Source organism: Megalobrama amblycephala, linkage group LG3, assembly GCF_018812025.1.
Source record: "Megalobrama amblycephala isolate DHTTF-2021 linkage group LG3, ASM1881202v1, whole genome shotgun sequence".
NCBI classification, from domain to species: Eukaryota; Metazoa; Chordata; class Actinopteri; order Cypriniformes; family Xenocyprididae; genus Megalobrama; species Megalobrama amblycephala.
Window position 1 is genome coordinate 8,263,110 of NC_063046.1, and position 13,821 is coordinate 8,276,930.

The 13,821-nt window shown below is 34.0% G+C and overlaps 1 protein-coding gene across 4 annotated transcripts in view; it reads left to right on the forward strand.

Moving 5' to 3' along the window:
- Positions 1-13,821, forward strand: part of dagla (diacylglycerol lipase, alpha) — a 55,521-nt gene that overhangs the window by 19,885 nt on the left and 21,815 nt on the right. For 2 of the 4 annotated variants that reach the window (XM_048183693.1, XM_048183689.1), the window contains exons 2-13: positions 60-161; positions 3,217-3,428; positions 3,843-3,944; positions 5,788-5,926; positions 8,897-8,984; positions 9,084-9,233; positions 9,327-9,404; positions 9,482-9,606; positions 10,686-10,839; positions 11,014-11,097; positions 13,067-13,144; positions 13,237-13,317. In XM_048183693.1, coding sequence (XP_048039650.1) covers positions 67-161; positions 3,217-3,428; positions 3,843-3,944; positions 5,788-5,926; positions 8,897-8,984; positions 9,084-9,233; positions 9,327-9,404; positions 9,482-9,606; positions 10,686-10,839; positions 11,014-11,097; positions 13,067-13,144; positions 13,237-13,317 — 1,386 coding nt within the window. In that variant the 5' untranslated portion in view covers positions 60-66. The remainder of the gene's footprint in view (positions 1-59; positions 162-3,216; positions 3,429-3,842; positions 3,945-5,787; positions 5,927-8,896; positions 8,985-9,083; positions 9,234-9,326; positions 9,405-9,481; positions 9,607-10,685; positions 10,840-11,013; positions 11,098-13,066; positions 13,145-13,236; positions 13,318-13,821) is intronic. The other 2 variants (XM_048183690.1, XM_048183692.1) reach the window with 2 other exon arrangements.

The following is a 13,821-nucleotide window of genomic DNA, read 5'->3' on the forward strand; positions in this document are numbered from 1 at the left end:
GTGTGAGTTGCGTGTGTCGGGCGGTCTGTAACTGGAGTGTGTTAATGTGTGTGTTTCAGGGCAGTGATGCCGGGCATGGTACTGTTTCGGCGACGCTGGTCAGTCGGCAGTGATGACCTGGTGTTGCCGGCTTTCTTCCTGTTCATACTACACTGCATATGGTGAGTCTGTGTTTGTCTGCACACAGTTTGATCTTCTGCATTTGTGCAGAAATAAAACGATCAAACCAGTAAATAACTGAAAATAAGCTCTTATAACCAGACCTGATGTCAATAAAAGTCTTAAGAGGTGAATTTAAAGATTCTGCAAAATAACAGCAGTTCCTGAACATTTTCCAGTTGTATCATGATGTAACTTTTTTTATTTTTAAGTGCACTAATATTTTAAGTAATGTTAACCTTTCAAAATAAATAAAATATCGAATCAAATGATTGCTTGTCTGTTGGACTTCATTCATGAAACACAAGCAGATGAAATGTATGTGTAAATTGTTCCCAAATCAATGCTTATGTAAATTGTAACAGTTACTTAAATGTGACAGTTTAAATAGGAGAAGGAGTTTATACACAAGTCAGATCTGCTCGTTCTACATGAAATTGGTCAACTTCTTGAATTTACATCAAAAACACAAACAGCTCGATTTAAAGGTGCCCTAGAATCAAAAATTGAATTTACCTTGGCATAGTTGAATAACAAGAGTTCAGTACATGGAAATGACATACAGTGAGTCTCAAACTCCATTGTTTCCTCCTTCTTATGTAAATCTCATTTGTTTAAAAGACCTCCGAAAAACAGGCGAATCTCAACATAACACCGACTGTTACGTAACATAAACATAATTCATAAACACAACTTCATTCTCTATAAATCTCTCCAACAGTGTGTAATGTTAGCTTTAGCCACGAAGCACAGCCTCAAACTAATTCATAATCAAATGTAAACATCCAAATAAATACTATACTCACATGATCTGATGCATGCATGATGTATGCATGACGAACATTTTGTAAAGATCCATTTGAGGGTTATATTAGCTGTGTGAACTTTGTTTATGCACTGTATTATAGTCGAGAGCTCAGGGGCAGGGAGGCAGCCTGAATCAATGCATAGTTAATGATGCCCCAAAATAGGCAGTTAAAAAAATTAATTAAAAAAAATCAATGGGGTATTTTGAGCTGAAACTTCACAGACACATTCAGGGGACACCTTAGACTTATATTACATCTTTTAAAAACTGGTTCTAGGGCACCTTTAATTCTTTAGGGTTTTTTTTAGCATAAATATGATTATAAAACTCTAGATTTTTATTTAAGCCCTGACTTTCCTGAGATTAGTTGTTTTAATTGTTGGTACTGACCAAAATAAGTTTATTGACAGTACTGTTTATCCTATTTCATACACATTTTGTATGTTAATGAAGAATAACGATAAAGCTTGCCAGAAAATTACACTAATTTTGTCTGTTTTGAGGCAGCAGACTTGTGCGACCAAACTACATTTTAGGGCTGGGTAAAAAATATTGATTTCTCGATTTTAATCTGTTCTCATTTTTATAAACTAATATCGATTCTTAAAGGGATAGTTCACCCAAAAATGAAAATTATCCCATGATTTACTCACCCTCAAGCCATCCTAGGTGTATATGACTATCTTCTTTCAGACGAACACAATCGGAGTTATATTAAAAAATATCCTGGCTCTTCCAAGCTTTATAATGGAAGTGAATGAGGCTTGAGGTTTTGAAGTCCAAAAAATTGCATCCATCCATCATAAAAGGCTTCGTTCACACTGCGAGCCTTAATGCTCATTTCGAATTTTTGCTCAGATCTGATTTTTTTTGTATAGCTGTTTTCATTGTTGTTTTAAATGTGGCTAATATCAGATTTCCAGTGTGAACAGATCATGGTTCTGAACTGACCTGCATGCGCAAAAGAACGATACAAATGGGGTTGCCAGGTTTTTACCACAAAATCCACTCAATTGCTTCTCAAAACTAGTCCAAAACTAGCCTAATCGCGTTCCGTGGGGTATCCCGGTAAAAACGCATTCCAGGGGTTAAATATCGCTTTAGTGCGGTCGCTTCAATCCACTGAGTTGCAAAACAACCCGCGGAAACAGTGAAAAAGTAACCCAATTCTGCTGGAAAATCGCAGACATGGCAACACACACAGCGCCGCTGCCATACGGAAGTAATAGGGAGGGCCTTAAAAAAGTAAGCGATTATGCATTTATTTATAGTGTGATCTGCCAGAGAAGCCAGCAATATGAAAAATAAAGACAATGATGTGACAAAAGAGAGCAGAGTTTTGAAACGTTTATGATATGAATTGAAAAGATCAGATTCCATGTGGTTTGTGCTGTTCACACCGTCATGGGGAAAACAGATCTGAAATCTGAAAAAATCAGATTTGGGCCACATTTACCTAAAGGCCTTCTGAAGCAAAGTGATGCATTTTTGAAAAGAAAAGAAAAATATCCATATTTAAATCTTTATAAACTAAAATAACTTGCTTCCGGCAGATGGCTTACGCAAATCAACATAAGCCAAAAGAGTAATCTCATGATGCATTGACGAACACAAAAGCACAGAGGATAGAGCAAAGCAAAACACCAGCCAGTTAGAAGTCCAAACGAGAAATTTTAAAGAGAAATGTTGGAGGATTTCAATATAAGAGAAGAGGAGCTTGAGTTTGTTGTCCAGCCCTATTTGTTTGAACCTCGAGAGGCGTCTAAGCTTACGATACTCCTACATGCTACATCATGCATCGCATCAGAAGTTTAAATCAGGATATATTTTTTTTACAAAATCCAGCCACTTCATTTCAGAAGGCCTTTATTAAGCCCATGGATTACTTTTATGATGGATGGATGCACTTTTTTGGGCTTTAAAACCTCAAGCCCCATTCATTCTCATTATAAAGCTTGGAAGAGCCAGAATATTTTTTAATATAACTCTGATTGTGTTCATCTGAAAGAAGACAGTCATATACACCTAGGATGGCTTGAGGGTGAGTAAATCATGGGATGATTTTCATTTTGGGGTGAACTATCCCTTTAAATCCCAAGAATAACTAAATAAACTTTTTGTTTTAAGAAGTGAAAAAGATGTATGAAATTGTTCAGCATGTTCAACTGTCTTCCAAAAATCACTTTGATGTCAGAAATATCACATTCCCGAGGTGTGTGGGATCATTTGCGGCTGTGCTCTTCCGGCAGGCTGGTGGTTCTGTCCGTGGTTCTCTTTGGGCTGCCGTACAGTTCAGAGCAGTCATGCTCGGTCACGCTGGTGGATCACGGTCGCGGTTACCTTGGCATCCTGGTCAGCTGTCTGATCTGCGAGAGCGCCATCATGTGGCTGAGCATGAGAGGCAGCATCCTGTACACACAACCCAGAGAGGCGGTGCAGTACGTGCTCTATATACGGCTGGGTAAGACACACACTTGCACTTTTACCACAAAGACAACCACAAAAAAAAGTTCTTTCAGTATGTTAGGATCTCATATGTCAGCTCTGTTGAAATGGAAAGATGTGATAGTCTTTTCTTTCCTATTTTGACCTATATCCAAGTGAAATGGCTTCTCAAACAAGAACAAATGTAGGGCGGGACTTGATTTTGTCAGTGGGGAGTTGATTGGATGGTAGTGGTTTGCTATTGGTGGATCTCATGTGAGTGACCGGTTACAGAGGTTTGAAAATGATGAGCAATAATAATACTGATGCTTGTCATAAGATTTCTTGTGGGGTTGCATTGTTTTATCATGCACTTAAAATGAAAACCCATAGGCCTATGTAATGAGGCCTTAAATCAATGCTTGTCATTAATTGTTCCTCCTGTCTGCAGCCATCCTGCTGGTGGAGCTGGTGTACGCGGTGGTGGGCATCGCCTGGTTGGTGCAGTACTACCAGCCCTGCTCCGACATCACCGCCAAGAACCTCACCCTGGGTAAGACATGAATAAAAACAATGTAGCGGTGCGAAATATTTTTTCACAATGTCATATATTATTAATGTTATATACAGTACTGGTCAAGAGTTTGAAAACATTACCATTTTTAATTAAGTCTCTTCTGCTTATCAATGCTGCATTTATTTGATCAAAAATACAGCAAAAACAGTAATATTGTGAAATATTATTACAATGTAAAATAGCTGTTTTCTGTGTGAATATATAGTAAAATGTCATTTATTTCTGTGATCAAAGCTGAATTTTCAGCATCATTACTCCAGTCTTCAGTGTCACATGATCCTTCAGAAATCATTCTAATATGATGATTTATTATCAATGTTTGAAGCAGTGATATTTTTTTGGAGCCTGTGATGTTTTGTTTTTTTAGGATTCATTGATAAATAAAAAGTTTAAAAGAATAATTTATTCAAAATATAAATCTTTTCTAACAATATAAGTCTTTACTATCACTTTTTTTTTTCAATTTAACACATCCTTGCTGAATAAAAGTATTAATTTCATTCAAAAAAAGAAATGACTGACCCCAAACTAGTGTAGTAGTGTATATTGTTGCAAAATATTTCTATTTTAAATAAATTAGTTTATTCATCAAAGAATATCCTGAATATGAATTGATAATAATTATTAACATTAATAATAAATCATCATATTAGAATGATTTCTGAAGGATCATGTGACACTGAAGACTGGAGTAATGATGCTGAAAATTCAGCTTTGATCACAGGAATAAATTATACTTTAAAGTATATTAAAATAGAAAACAATTATTTTAAATTGAAATAATATTTCATAATATATATATATATTTTTTGTATTTTTGATCAAATAAATGCAGCCTTGATGAGCAGAAGAGACTTTTTTCAAAAACATAAAAAAATAGTAATGTTTCCAAACTTTTGACCGGTACTGTTTCACATTATAGTTATATTTTCTGTAAATTAAATGAAACATTTGTTTGTATTTTAATGCATGGTAATGCCTATTTTTGGATAATTCAGTAAATTTAAAGGTACACTTTTGTCCCTCTAGCGGTTAAAAAGCAAAACTGCATGCATTTTGCGAAAGAACGTTGTTTTGGTTGTGTTTTGGCTCTGTGCGGATGAATATGGTTCTTTCTCATAACTAAAAAGACAGAGAGACTTTCCTTCTGCTCATAAAACATTCACTATAGGCTATAACCATTTTAGATGGAAAGATCTTAAACTGACTAGCTGAAGACGTTACTGTAGCTTTACCCATTAATAGACACGGTACTTCATGAAAATGTACATGACCTGCTCTACATTTCCATGTTACCCTTAACTGTCAGTCTATGTGTAAAGACAGTACATCAGACCTGTGCATACAACCGTCACACAAGCATATCTACCACTGTACAGAAAATGTTTGCACAGAACTGAATATACAGCCATAACAGCGCTGTCAGCAGCGAGAGTGTGGCATCTTTGAGGCATGAGCAGGCATGTTAAAATCTCATGAAACCTCCCCTTGTTAACCTCAGCAGATTCCTGTGAATTTGATAGACATTTATAGCTATTTATGTCCTGGAATCTCAACGCACACTTTCTAACAATACGCCTAGTGTAGCTTTCCACATGTCTGTTCTGACCATGAATCAGTGTCGCTCATTGTCCACCCCCGTCCCATAATAGCACACTTCACTTCCATGCCCATCATCTGTCTGTACAAGACACGGACTGACAAAGAGACAGTTGGTTCTTTTTACAGTATAGACTATATACATCTATAAGCATCAAATGAAGATGTCTAAAGCACATTTAAAATATTAGATAAAACGGTATTTATTTGTTTTTAACAGGAATTGTGGTGTGTAACTGGTTGGTCATCTTCAGCGTGTGTTTCACCATGATGTGCACCTTTGACCCCACCGGACGGACCTTTGTGAAGCTGAAAGCAACTCGCCGGCGTCAGCGTAACCTCACGACGTACACCCTCAGGTACAGCGCTTTATTGTTCTCACACTACACTCCCTAAAAATAAAGGTTGGCAAAACCTTTAACATCCATGGAATCTTTTCATTGCACAAAAGGTTCTTTATACTGAAAAAAAGGTTCTTCAGATTATTAAAATGTTCTTCACACTATGAAAACAAATGGTTCTTTTAAGAACTATTTACTTAAAGGTTCTTTGTGAAACCTTAAATGGATCATTTATGGCATTGCTGCAAAAAAATCAACTTTTTGAACCTTTATTTTTAAAAGTGTAGCTTATTTCGGGATACACTCCCATCATTTGTAAATTCAATCTTAATCTGAGTGTACTAAAAGTTACATTTTTAGTTCTATCATGAAAATTCAAGTGCTTTAGTGATGGACTTTTTTTTTTTTTTGCCAAAATTGAAACATAAAATTCACATTTCTTTTTTTATTGTATTTATCTACATGAAATAAGTGTACAGATAAGTGTACCAAAACCCATGTGTCACAAGTTCAAATTCCACAAAATTATTACCCCGACTAACAAAACCCCAAATAATATGTACAATAAAAATAAAATACCTTTAAAAAAAAAACAAAACAAAAAAAAAACAGAACAATATAATACATTAAAAAAACATATTGAATATAATAATAGAATAATAAATATTTGTGTAGTCTCGGTGTTGTTATTGTTAACTAAAACTTTTTCAAAACTATTTTTCTTATTTAAAATAAAGCTGAAATTAAATAAAATATACATGTTGGCTGAAAACTGTAACTAACTGAAATAAAATAGGTTGAAGATGATGTACTGAAATAAAAATAAAACTGAAATAAAAAATAAATTAAAGGTAAATAGAAATAGAAAAAAACTAATAATGACACAAGCACAACAAAATTACTAAATGGTGAAAATGAAAACTAATTCAAAATTAACCTATTAACACATGCAATTAATTTTTTCAGTTCAACGCGTTAAAAATATTTAATGCAATTAACACAGCATCTGTTTTTTCCGTCATTTAGCTAGTGTTACATTATATAGTCACGCTCTTATTCATGCAAATGCTTTTAAAACATTCAAGCGCGACAAGACTGGTCTATGCAGCCCCATACGCAACAAAAGAGAACTTAGTGCGGTACTGGCGCACATCTGTGAATCTCCTGTCTGTGTGACAAACACAAGACTTGTGTGCACAGAAAGCCTCTTCAGACAGCGCGCCGGTGTTCTGATGAATAATGCTACCTATTAGATTGTGCTACCAACACTATATTTGCATTGTTTTAAGGGTAGGTTTAGGGTAGGGGTAGGTAAGGATGTTAATAAAGCCTCAAACCACATGAATTTGATGCTGGTAGCATTAACGCTGTCGAATTGTGCTGCTACTGACACCAGCCGCATTGAGTTGTCTTTTGCGCTTGAACGGACAAAAACACACACAATTATGCCAAAATGTGCATTTTGTCGAGTATCGTCGTAAGCACAGTCTTATATAACATCTTAAATTACCACAAAGAGTTGTAAGAAAATAGTATGCAGGTGCGCGTCATGTGCGGCCGGTCTTAAAGTGACAGCAGCCTAATAAACCTGCTACAGAAAAAGAAAATCACTCACTGCTCTTAATGGAATAACTTTTGTAGCTTTAATAAAAATGAATCTGTATTTTAATCTAAATTATGCAGTGAAAACTGTGAAGTGAAGGCTTTGATTCTGGATATTTACCTGTCAGATCAAATATTTAAATACTGTCATTATGTTGTAGTTTGGAGATTATATGTGAAATTATTACAATATAAAAATATATTAAAAACTTTAATGTTAGATGCGATTAATCGCGATTAATTGCAGAAAATGTGCGATTAATTACTTTTTTTTTTTTTTATTGATTGACACCACTAGTAGATACAATAGCATTGAAAAGTATGTAATTATATAATTGTACATAATACTAAATTAACACTGAATTGAATGCCTATTTTAGGTTTTACGCTTTTTTTAATAAATTTAGTAAATATTGTGTAAATTAAGTATTTGTTTAATTTCACCAATATTGTGCACATCCCATTTGTAAATATTAAATGCATATATATATATATATATATATATATATATATATATATATATATATAAGAGATGCACCGATACTAAATTTCTCCACCGATACCGATAGCAGATTATTCAGAGTGATCTGCCGATACTGATAACAATACCGATAGTTTGGGGGTTCTGCCTTTTATACCTTCTTTTAAATTAATGACAATTTCATTATAATTAATAATTAATCATTACATTTTTAATTATTATATTTTGAAAGAAATGCAAATAAAAACTTTATTCTCTCCATTTCATCAACTGGCAACACATTGCTAAAATTAATATTAACACATTAACTTAATTCTAAAGATTAAATTAATATTTCTTAACTTTCTAAATGTTGTTAATTCATATAATTACTGTTAATATATATCAAACTGGTTTCTTAGCATTTTCTTTACACAAAGCACAAATGCAGTGCATTTTCCTGCCCTGTTTTGATATCAGCCCTGACTATCGGCTGTTTTTAAATAAACTTGCAATACCCTGTTATGATCCAAACTATCTGACAGCTGATATAATGGCAATATATATTATAGATGCACCGATATATCGGACAATAATCGGTGTCGGCCGATAAAAGCAAATTTTCACACTATCGTCCGATACCGATAATTGGCCGATATATCGGTGCATCTCTAATATATATTATCAGGTAGTTTGGATCATAACAGAGTATTGCAAGTTTGTACAGATTTTTGTTTTGCTAGCTGTTATGATTTTAGCACCCCCTTCAATCTACAGTTGCACAGTGTATGTGTACGAATGCCCCATTTTTCCACCCCTGTTTCTAGATGCGTGTTTGCGTCATTGCCGTTCCAGTATGTATTGAGCTATAATTCCCAAATCTTCTCATGATGTTTGCTCAGTTGGGTTGCATCTGTCTCTTTCAGACACAGGCTAGAAGAGGGTCAAGCCAGCAGCTGGAGCAGGAGACTCAAATTCTTCATGTGCTGCACTAGAGCGAAAGACACACAATCTGTAAGACTCGAGCACCAACTCAAATACACACATGCCAGTTACTGTGAGAGCGTCTCATATGTACACACACCATTCTCAGTAGAAGATATTCTCTCTCAGGACGCTTACTCTGAGGTGGCCAGCTTGTTTGCCGAGTTTTTCCGGGATCTGGACATCGTGCCGAGTGACATCATCGCTGGCTTGGTGCTCCTCCGACAGAGACAGCGAGCTAAGAGATCCGCCATCTTGGATCAGGTTTGCAGAATCGTGGTATTACATGATCAGTAACATTACTTTTTTATTGGACGAATATTCCTCACTGTCCAAATAATACAAAATGTTTTTCCGTTTGTTTGTTTGTAGGCAAACAATGACGTTTTGGCCTTTCTGTCCGGGATGCCTGTAACTCGCAACACTAAATACTTGGACCTCAAGAACTCGGTATTTCAAGAATACAGTAAAGGTGTGTGCTTGTGTTGATATGTTTTTTATTTATAATGCTCTCCCTCTGTTTACAGTCTGAGATGGCCATGTATAAGGAAGTGTGTTACTACATGCTGTTTGCCATGGCGGCGTATGGCTGGCCCGTTTATCTTTTGAGAAAGCCGGCGTGTGGACTGTGCAGACTCGTCAGCACCTGCTCGTAAGTTGGTAGACTTGCTATTTATAATGTTACAGAAGATTAATGTTTCAAATAAATGATTTCTGAAGGATCATGTGACACTGAAGACTGCAGTAATGATGCTGAAAATCCAGCTTTGATCACAGGAATAAAAAATACATTATAAAATACATTATAATAGAAGATTTCTTTTAAATTGTAATAATTTTAATTTTTTATATTTTTTATTACTATTTTATTTTTTATTATTATTTTTTATTTTTTCTTGCATTTTTATTGATAATAACTGTTGTTATGTGCATAAATATGCAATTTATTATCAATAAGAACAAAAATGTTTGTGTGTGTGTGTATATATATATATATATATATATATATATATATATATATATATATATATATATTGTAATTTATTATTGATTAGAAACATTTTAGAAAATTGTAGCTTTGATCACATGAATAAGTAAATATATTGTAATAGAAAACGGTTATTTTAAATTGTAATTGTAATTTTTATTTATCTTTTATTATTTTATTTTGTATTAATTAATTTTATTATTTTATTTTGTATTTTATTGACAATAACTGTTATGTTATATGCATAAATATGTAAGAATACATAAACACACAAACATAAATACACAATAAGAATACATAAAAATGTGTGCGTGTATACAGTGTGTGTGTGTGTGTGTATATATATATATATATATATATATATATATATATATATATATATATATATATATATATATATATATATAATATGAAAAATTGTTTCTAAATGATAATAAATTACGTTTTGTCATTTCATAATAAATAATTTATTAAATAATTAAATAATTCATATATAAACTCATTTATTATCAATTAGAAACTGTTATTTTAGAAAATTGTTTGTGTGTGTGTGTGTGTGTGTGTGTGTATATATATATATATATATATATATATATATATATAATAATTTATTTATTTATTTATTTATTTTTCTACCTTTTTTTTTGCATTTTCTTATGGTAAAAAATTGTCTGTTTTGGACTTTGAATGCCTTTAATTTTTTTTTCCCTTTTTGTGTCTCTTCCTTTCTTCTCTCTCGTCAGCTGTAATACTTCAGTTTCAGGTTCTCGTCTCTCTCAGTCTGTCACCGTTGAGGAGGATAACTGCTGTGGCTGTAACGTTCTTGCCATTCGACGGCAATTCCTGGACCGAGACCTTAAAGAAGTCCAAATTGTCTACACGTCCTGCCATGACGCAGTACGGCATCTTACGATAATTCTTTAACACCCCTGACCCCTGAAATCCTGAGCTGTAATGTCTTGTGTGAAAAACATCAATGAGTCACCGCCTGACTAAAATACTTGAGAACTGATGTGATAAATGCTAAATGTGTGATTAAGACAAATTATTGTCTATATTTTTGATTTGTAGGTTTATGAGACACCCTTCTTTGTAGCAGTGGATCATGCAAAGAAAAAAGTCGTGATCAGTATCAGAGGGACATTGTCCCCTAAGGTGAGTCAACCTTACGTGTGCTGTAACAATGAAGCCTGAGTGACCTCATGAGCTTAAGTGTATGATCATAGAATTAAAATCAGGGTTATTAGACTTGGAGTGTTAGCTGAGGCCAGGAAGAGTTTGGTTCATGTTGTCGACATGTCGAGAAGATGCTGTGTTCTGCATCAGACTGGGCCATCTGACCAATCAGAGCAGAGTAGAACAATCTCAACAGACCAATCAAAGCAGAGTCAGCTATCAGAAAGGATGGGTTTAGAGAGACTGAATCCTTTATCAAACCATTTCAGACACTGTGAGAAAAGAGCTGATGTTTTTTGACCTTGAATGCATGTAAACCTATTATACGAGACCTCCAAAATAAAATTAAGAACCTTTAAAATAGCATAGTAGGAGCACTTTAATAAAACTATAATATAACTATAATATAAAATATTGGCTGTTTCTAAGCAGCTGTGACATAAGAAAGTACTCTACCCACACAAGAGCATTTTAAGGAAAAAAAATTATAATTTAATGGTCTGAAATCAGTTAGCCCTTGTAAAATGTACATTTGTCTATAGTACCAGGCTATCGATTTCATACAAAGCTTTGCTAGTTTCATGTTTCTTGTATCACTCTATGGTCTCTTTCTTTTCACATAATAGAATAACTCAAATCAATGTTTCATGTCCATTTATTTATTTATTAGTAGCCATGTAATAAGTCTGCTAATGTATAGAGAGATTATTAAATATTGCAAAATAAACCCAGTAGTTTTTTTTGCGATAATGAATGGCTTGCTGTACATTATCCCTCACATGTGTCTCTGGTTCACCATTTATTAAGTTTATCTAATGTATTTACTACCATGAACTAACCATGAGCAATACATTTCTTACTGTATTTGTTAATCTTTGTTAACGTTAGTTAATAAAAATACAGCTGTTCATTGTTTGTTCATGTTAGTTCACAGTGCATTATGTTAACAAGATTTTAATAATGTATTAGTAAATGTTAAAATTAACAAAGATTAATAAATGCTTTAGAAGTGCATTTCATTATAAGTTCATGTTAAAGGATTAGTTCACTTTCAAATAAAAATTTCCTGATAATTTACTCACCCCCATGTCATCCAAGATGTTCATGTCTTTCTTTCTTCAGTCGAAAAGAAATTAAGGTTTTTGATGAAAACATTACAGGATTATTGTCCTTATAGTGGACTTCAGTGGCCTCCAAAAGGTTGAAGGTCAAAATTACAGTTTCAGTGCAGCTTCAAAGGGCTTTAAACGATATCAGACGAGGAATAAGGGTCTTATCTAGCGAAACGATCGGTCATTTTCGAAAAAAAAAATAATAATTATATACGTTTTAACCATAAATGCTCATCTTGAACTAGCTCTCTTCTTCTTCTCTATTAGAATTCCAGCAGTGTAAGTGTATTACTGCCCTCCACAGGTCAAAGTTTGAACTTATTGTTATATACTTGCACTAGCATATTGTATATGACAATTTAATTCAAACTTTGACCTATGGAGAGCAGTAATACACTTACACTGCCGGAATTCAAATAGAGAAGAAGAAGAGAACTAGTTCAAGATGAGCATTTATGGTTAAAAGTATATAATTTTTTAATTGTTTTTAGAAAATGAGCGATGGTTTCTCTAGATAAGACCCTTATTCCTCGTCTGGTATCGTTTAAAGCTCTTTGAAGCTGCACTGAAACTGTAATTTTGACCTTCAACCTTTTGGAGGCCATTAATGTCCACTATATGGAGAATAATCCTGGAATGATTTCATCAAAAACCTTAATTTCTTTTCGACTGAAGAAAGAAAGACATGAACATCTTGGATGACATGGGGGTGAGTAAATTATCAGGAAATTTTAATTTGAAAGTGAACTAATCCTTTAACTAATGTAGTTAACTAACATTAACTAATATACCTTATTGTAAAGTGTTACCAGTTTATCTTTCTCCCTCTTTCTCAGGACGCTTTGACAGATCTCACAGGCGACTCTGAGCGTTTGCCTCTAGAGGAGCAGCACGGCACGTGGCTCGGACACAAGGTCCTACACAAACACACACATGTAGACACACACAGATTATTGGCAGATATGAACACAAACTCATTCTTTCTTTTCGTCAATCCTTTGTTTAGGGAATGGTTTATTCAGCTGAATACATAAAAAAGAAACTAGAGCAAGAAATGATTCTCTCTCAAGCCTTCGGGAGGGATTTGGTAAGTATAAACGTTTGTCATGTAATTTGACTGTTTAGTTTGTCACACGTCCCATTACATTACATGGAGAGGGCGGAGTTTATTACCTATACTGCATTCAGCCACCTGGGGGCGATCGAGACGCTTTGGCTTCACTTTCAGGACTCAAGGCACAATAATCGACGTGATAATAAACAGCTGGCTGACTTTTCCATTTGTTGACATGACATGGTTAGATTCAGATGGTAAATATCATGTATTTGGGTGTCCACTTTAGAGATAATCACCATATTTATAATGAAACCTTCATATTTGTGACCGCAAAACCAGTCATAATTCGCACGGGTGTATTTGTAGCAATAGCCAACAATACATTTTATGGGTCAAAATTATCGATTTTTCTTTTATGCCAAAAATCATTAGGATATTAAGTTAAGATCATGTTCCATGAAGAAATTTTGTAAATTCCTACCGTAAATATATCAAAAATGTATTTTTGTGAATGGATATGCATTGCTAAGGACT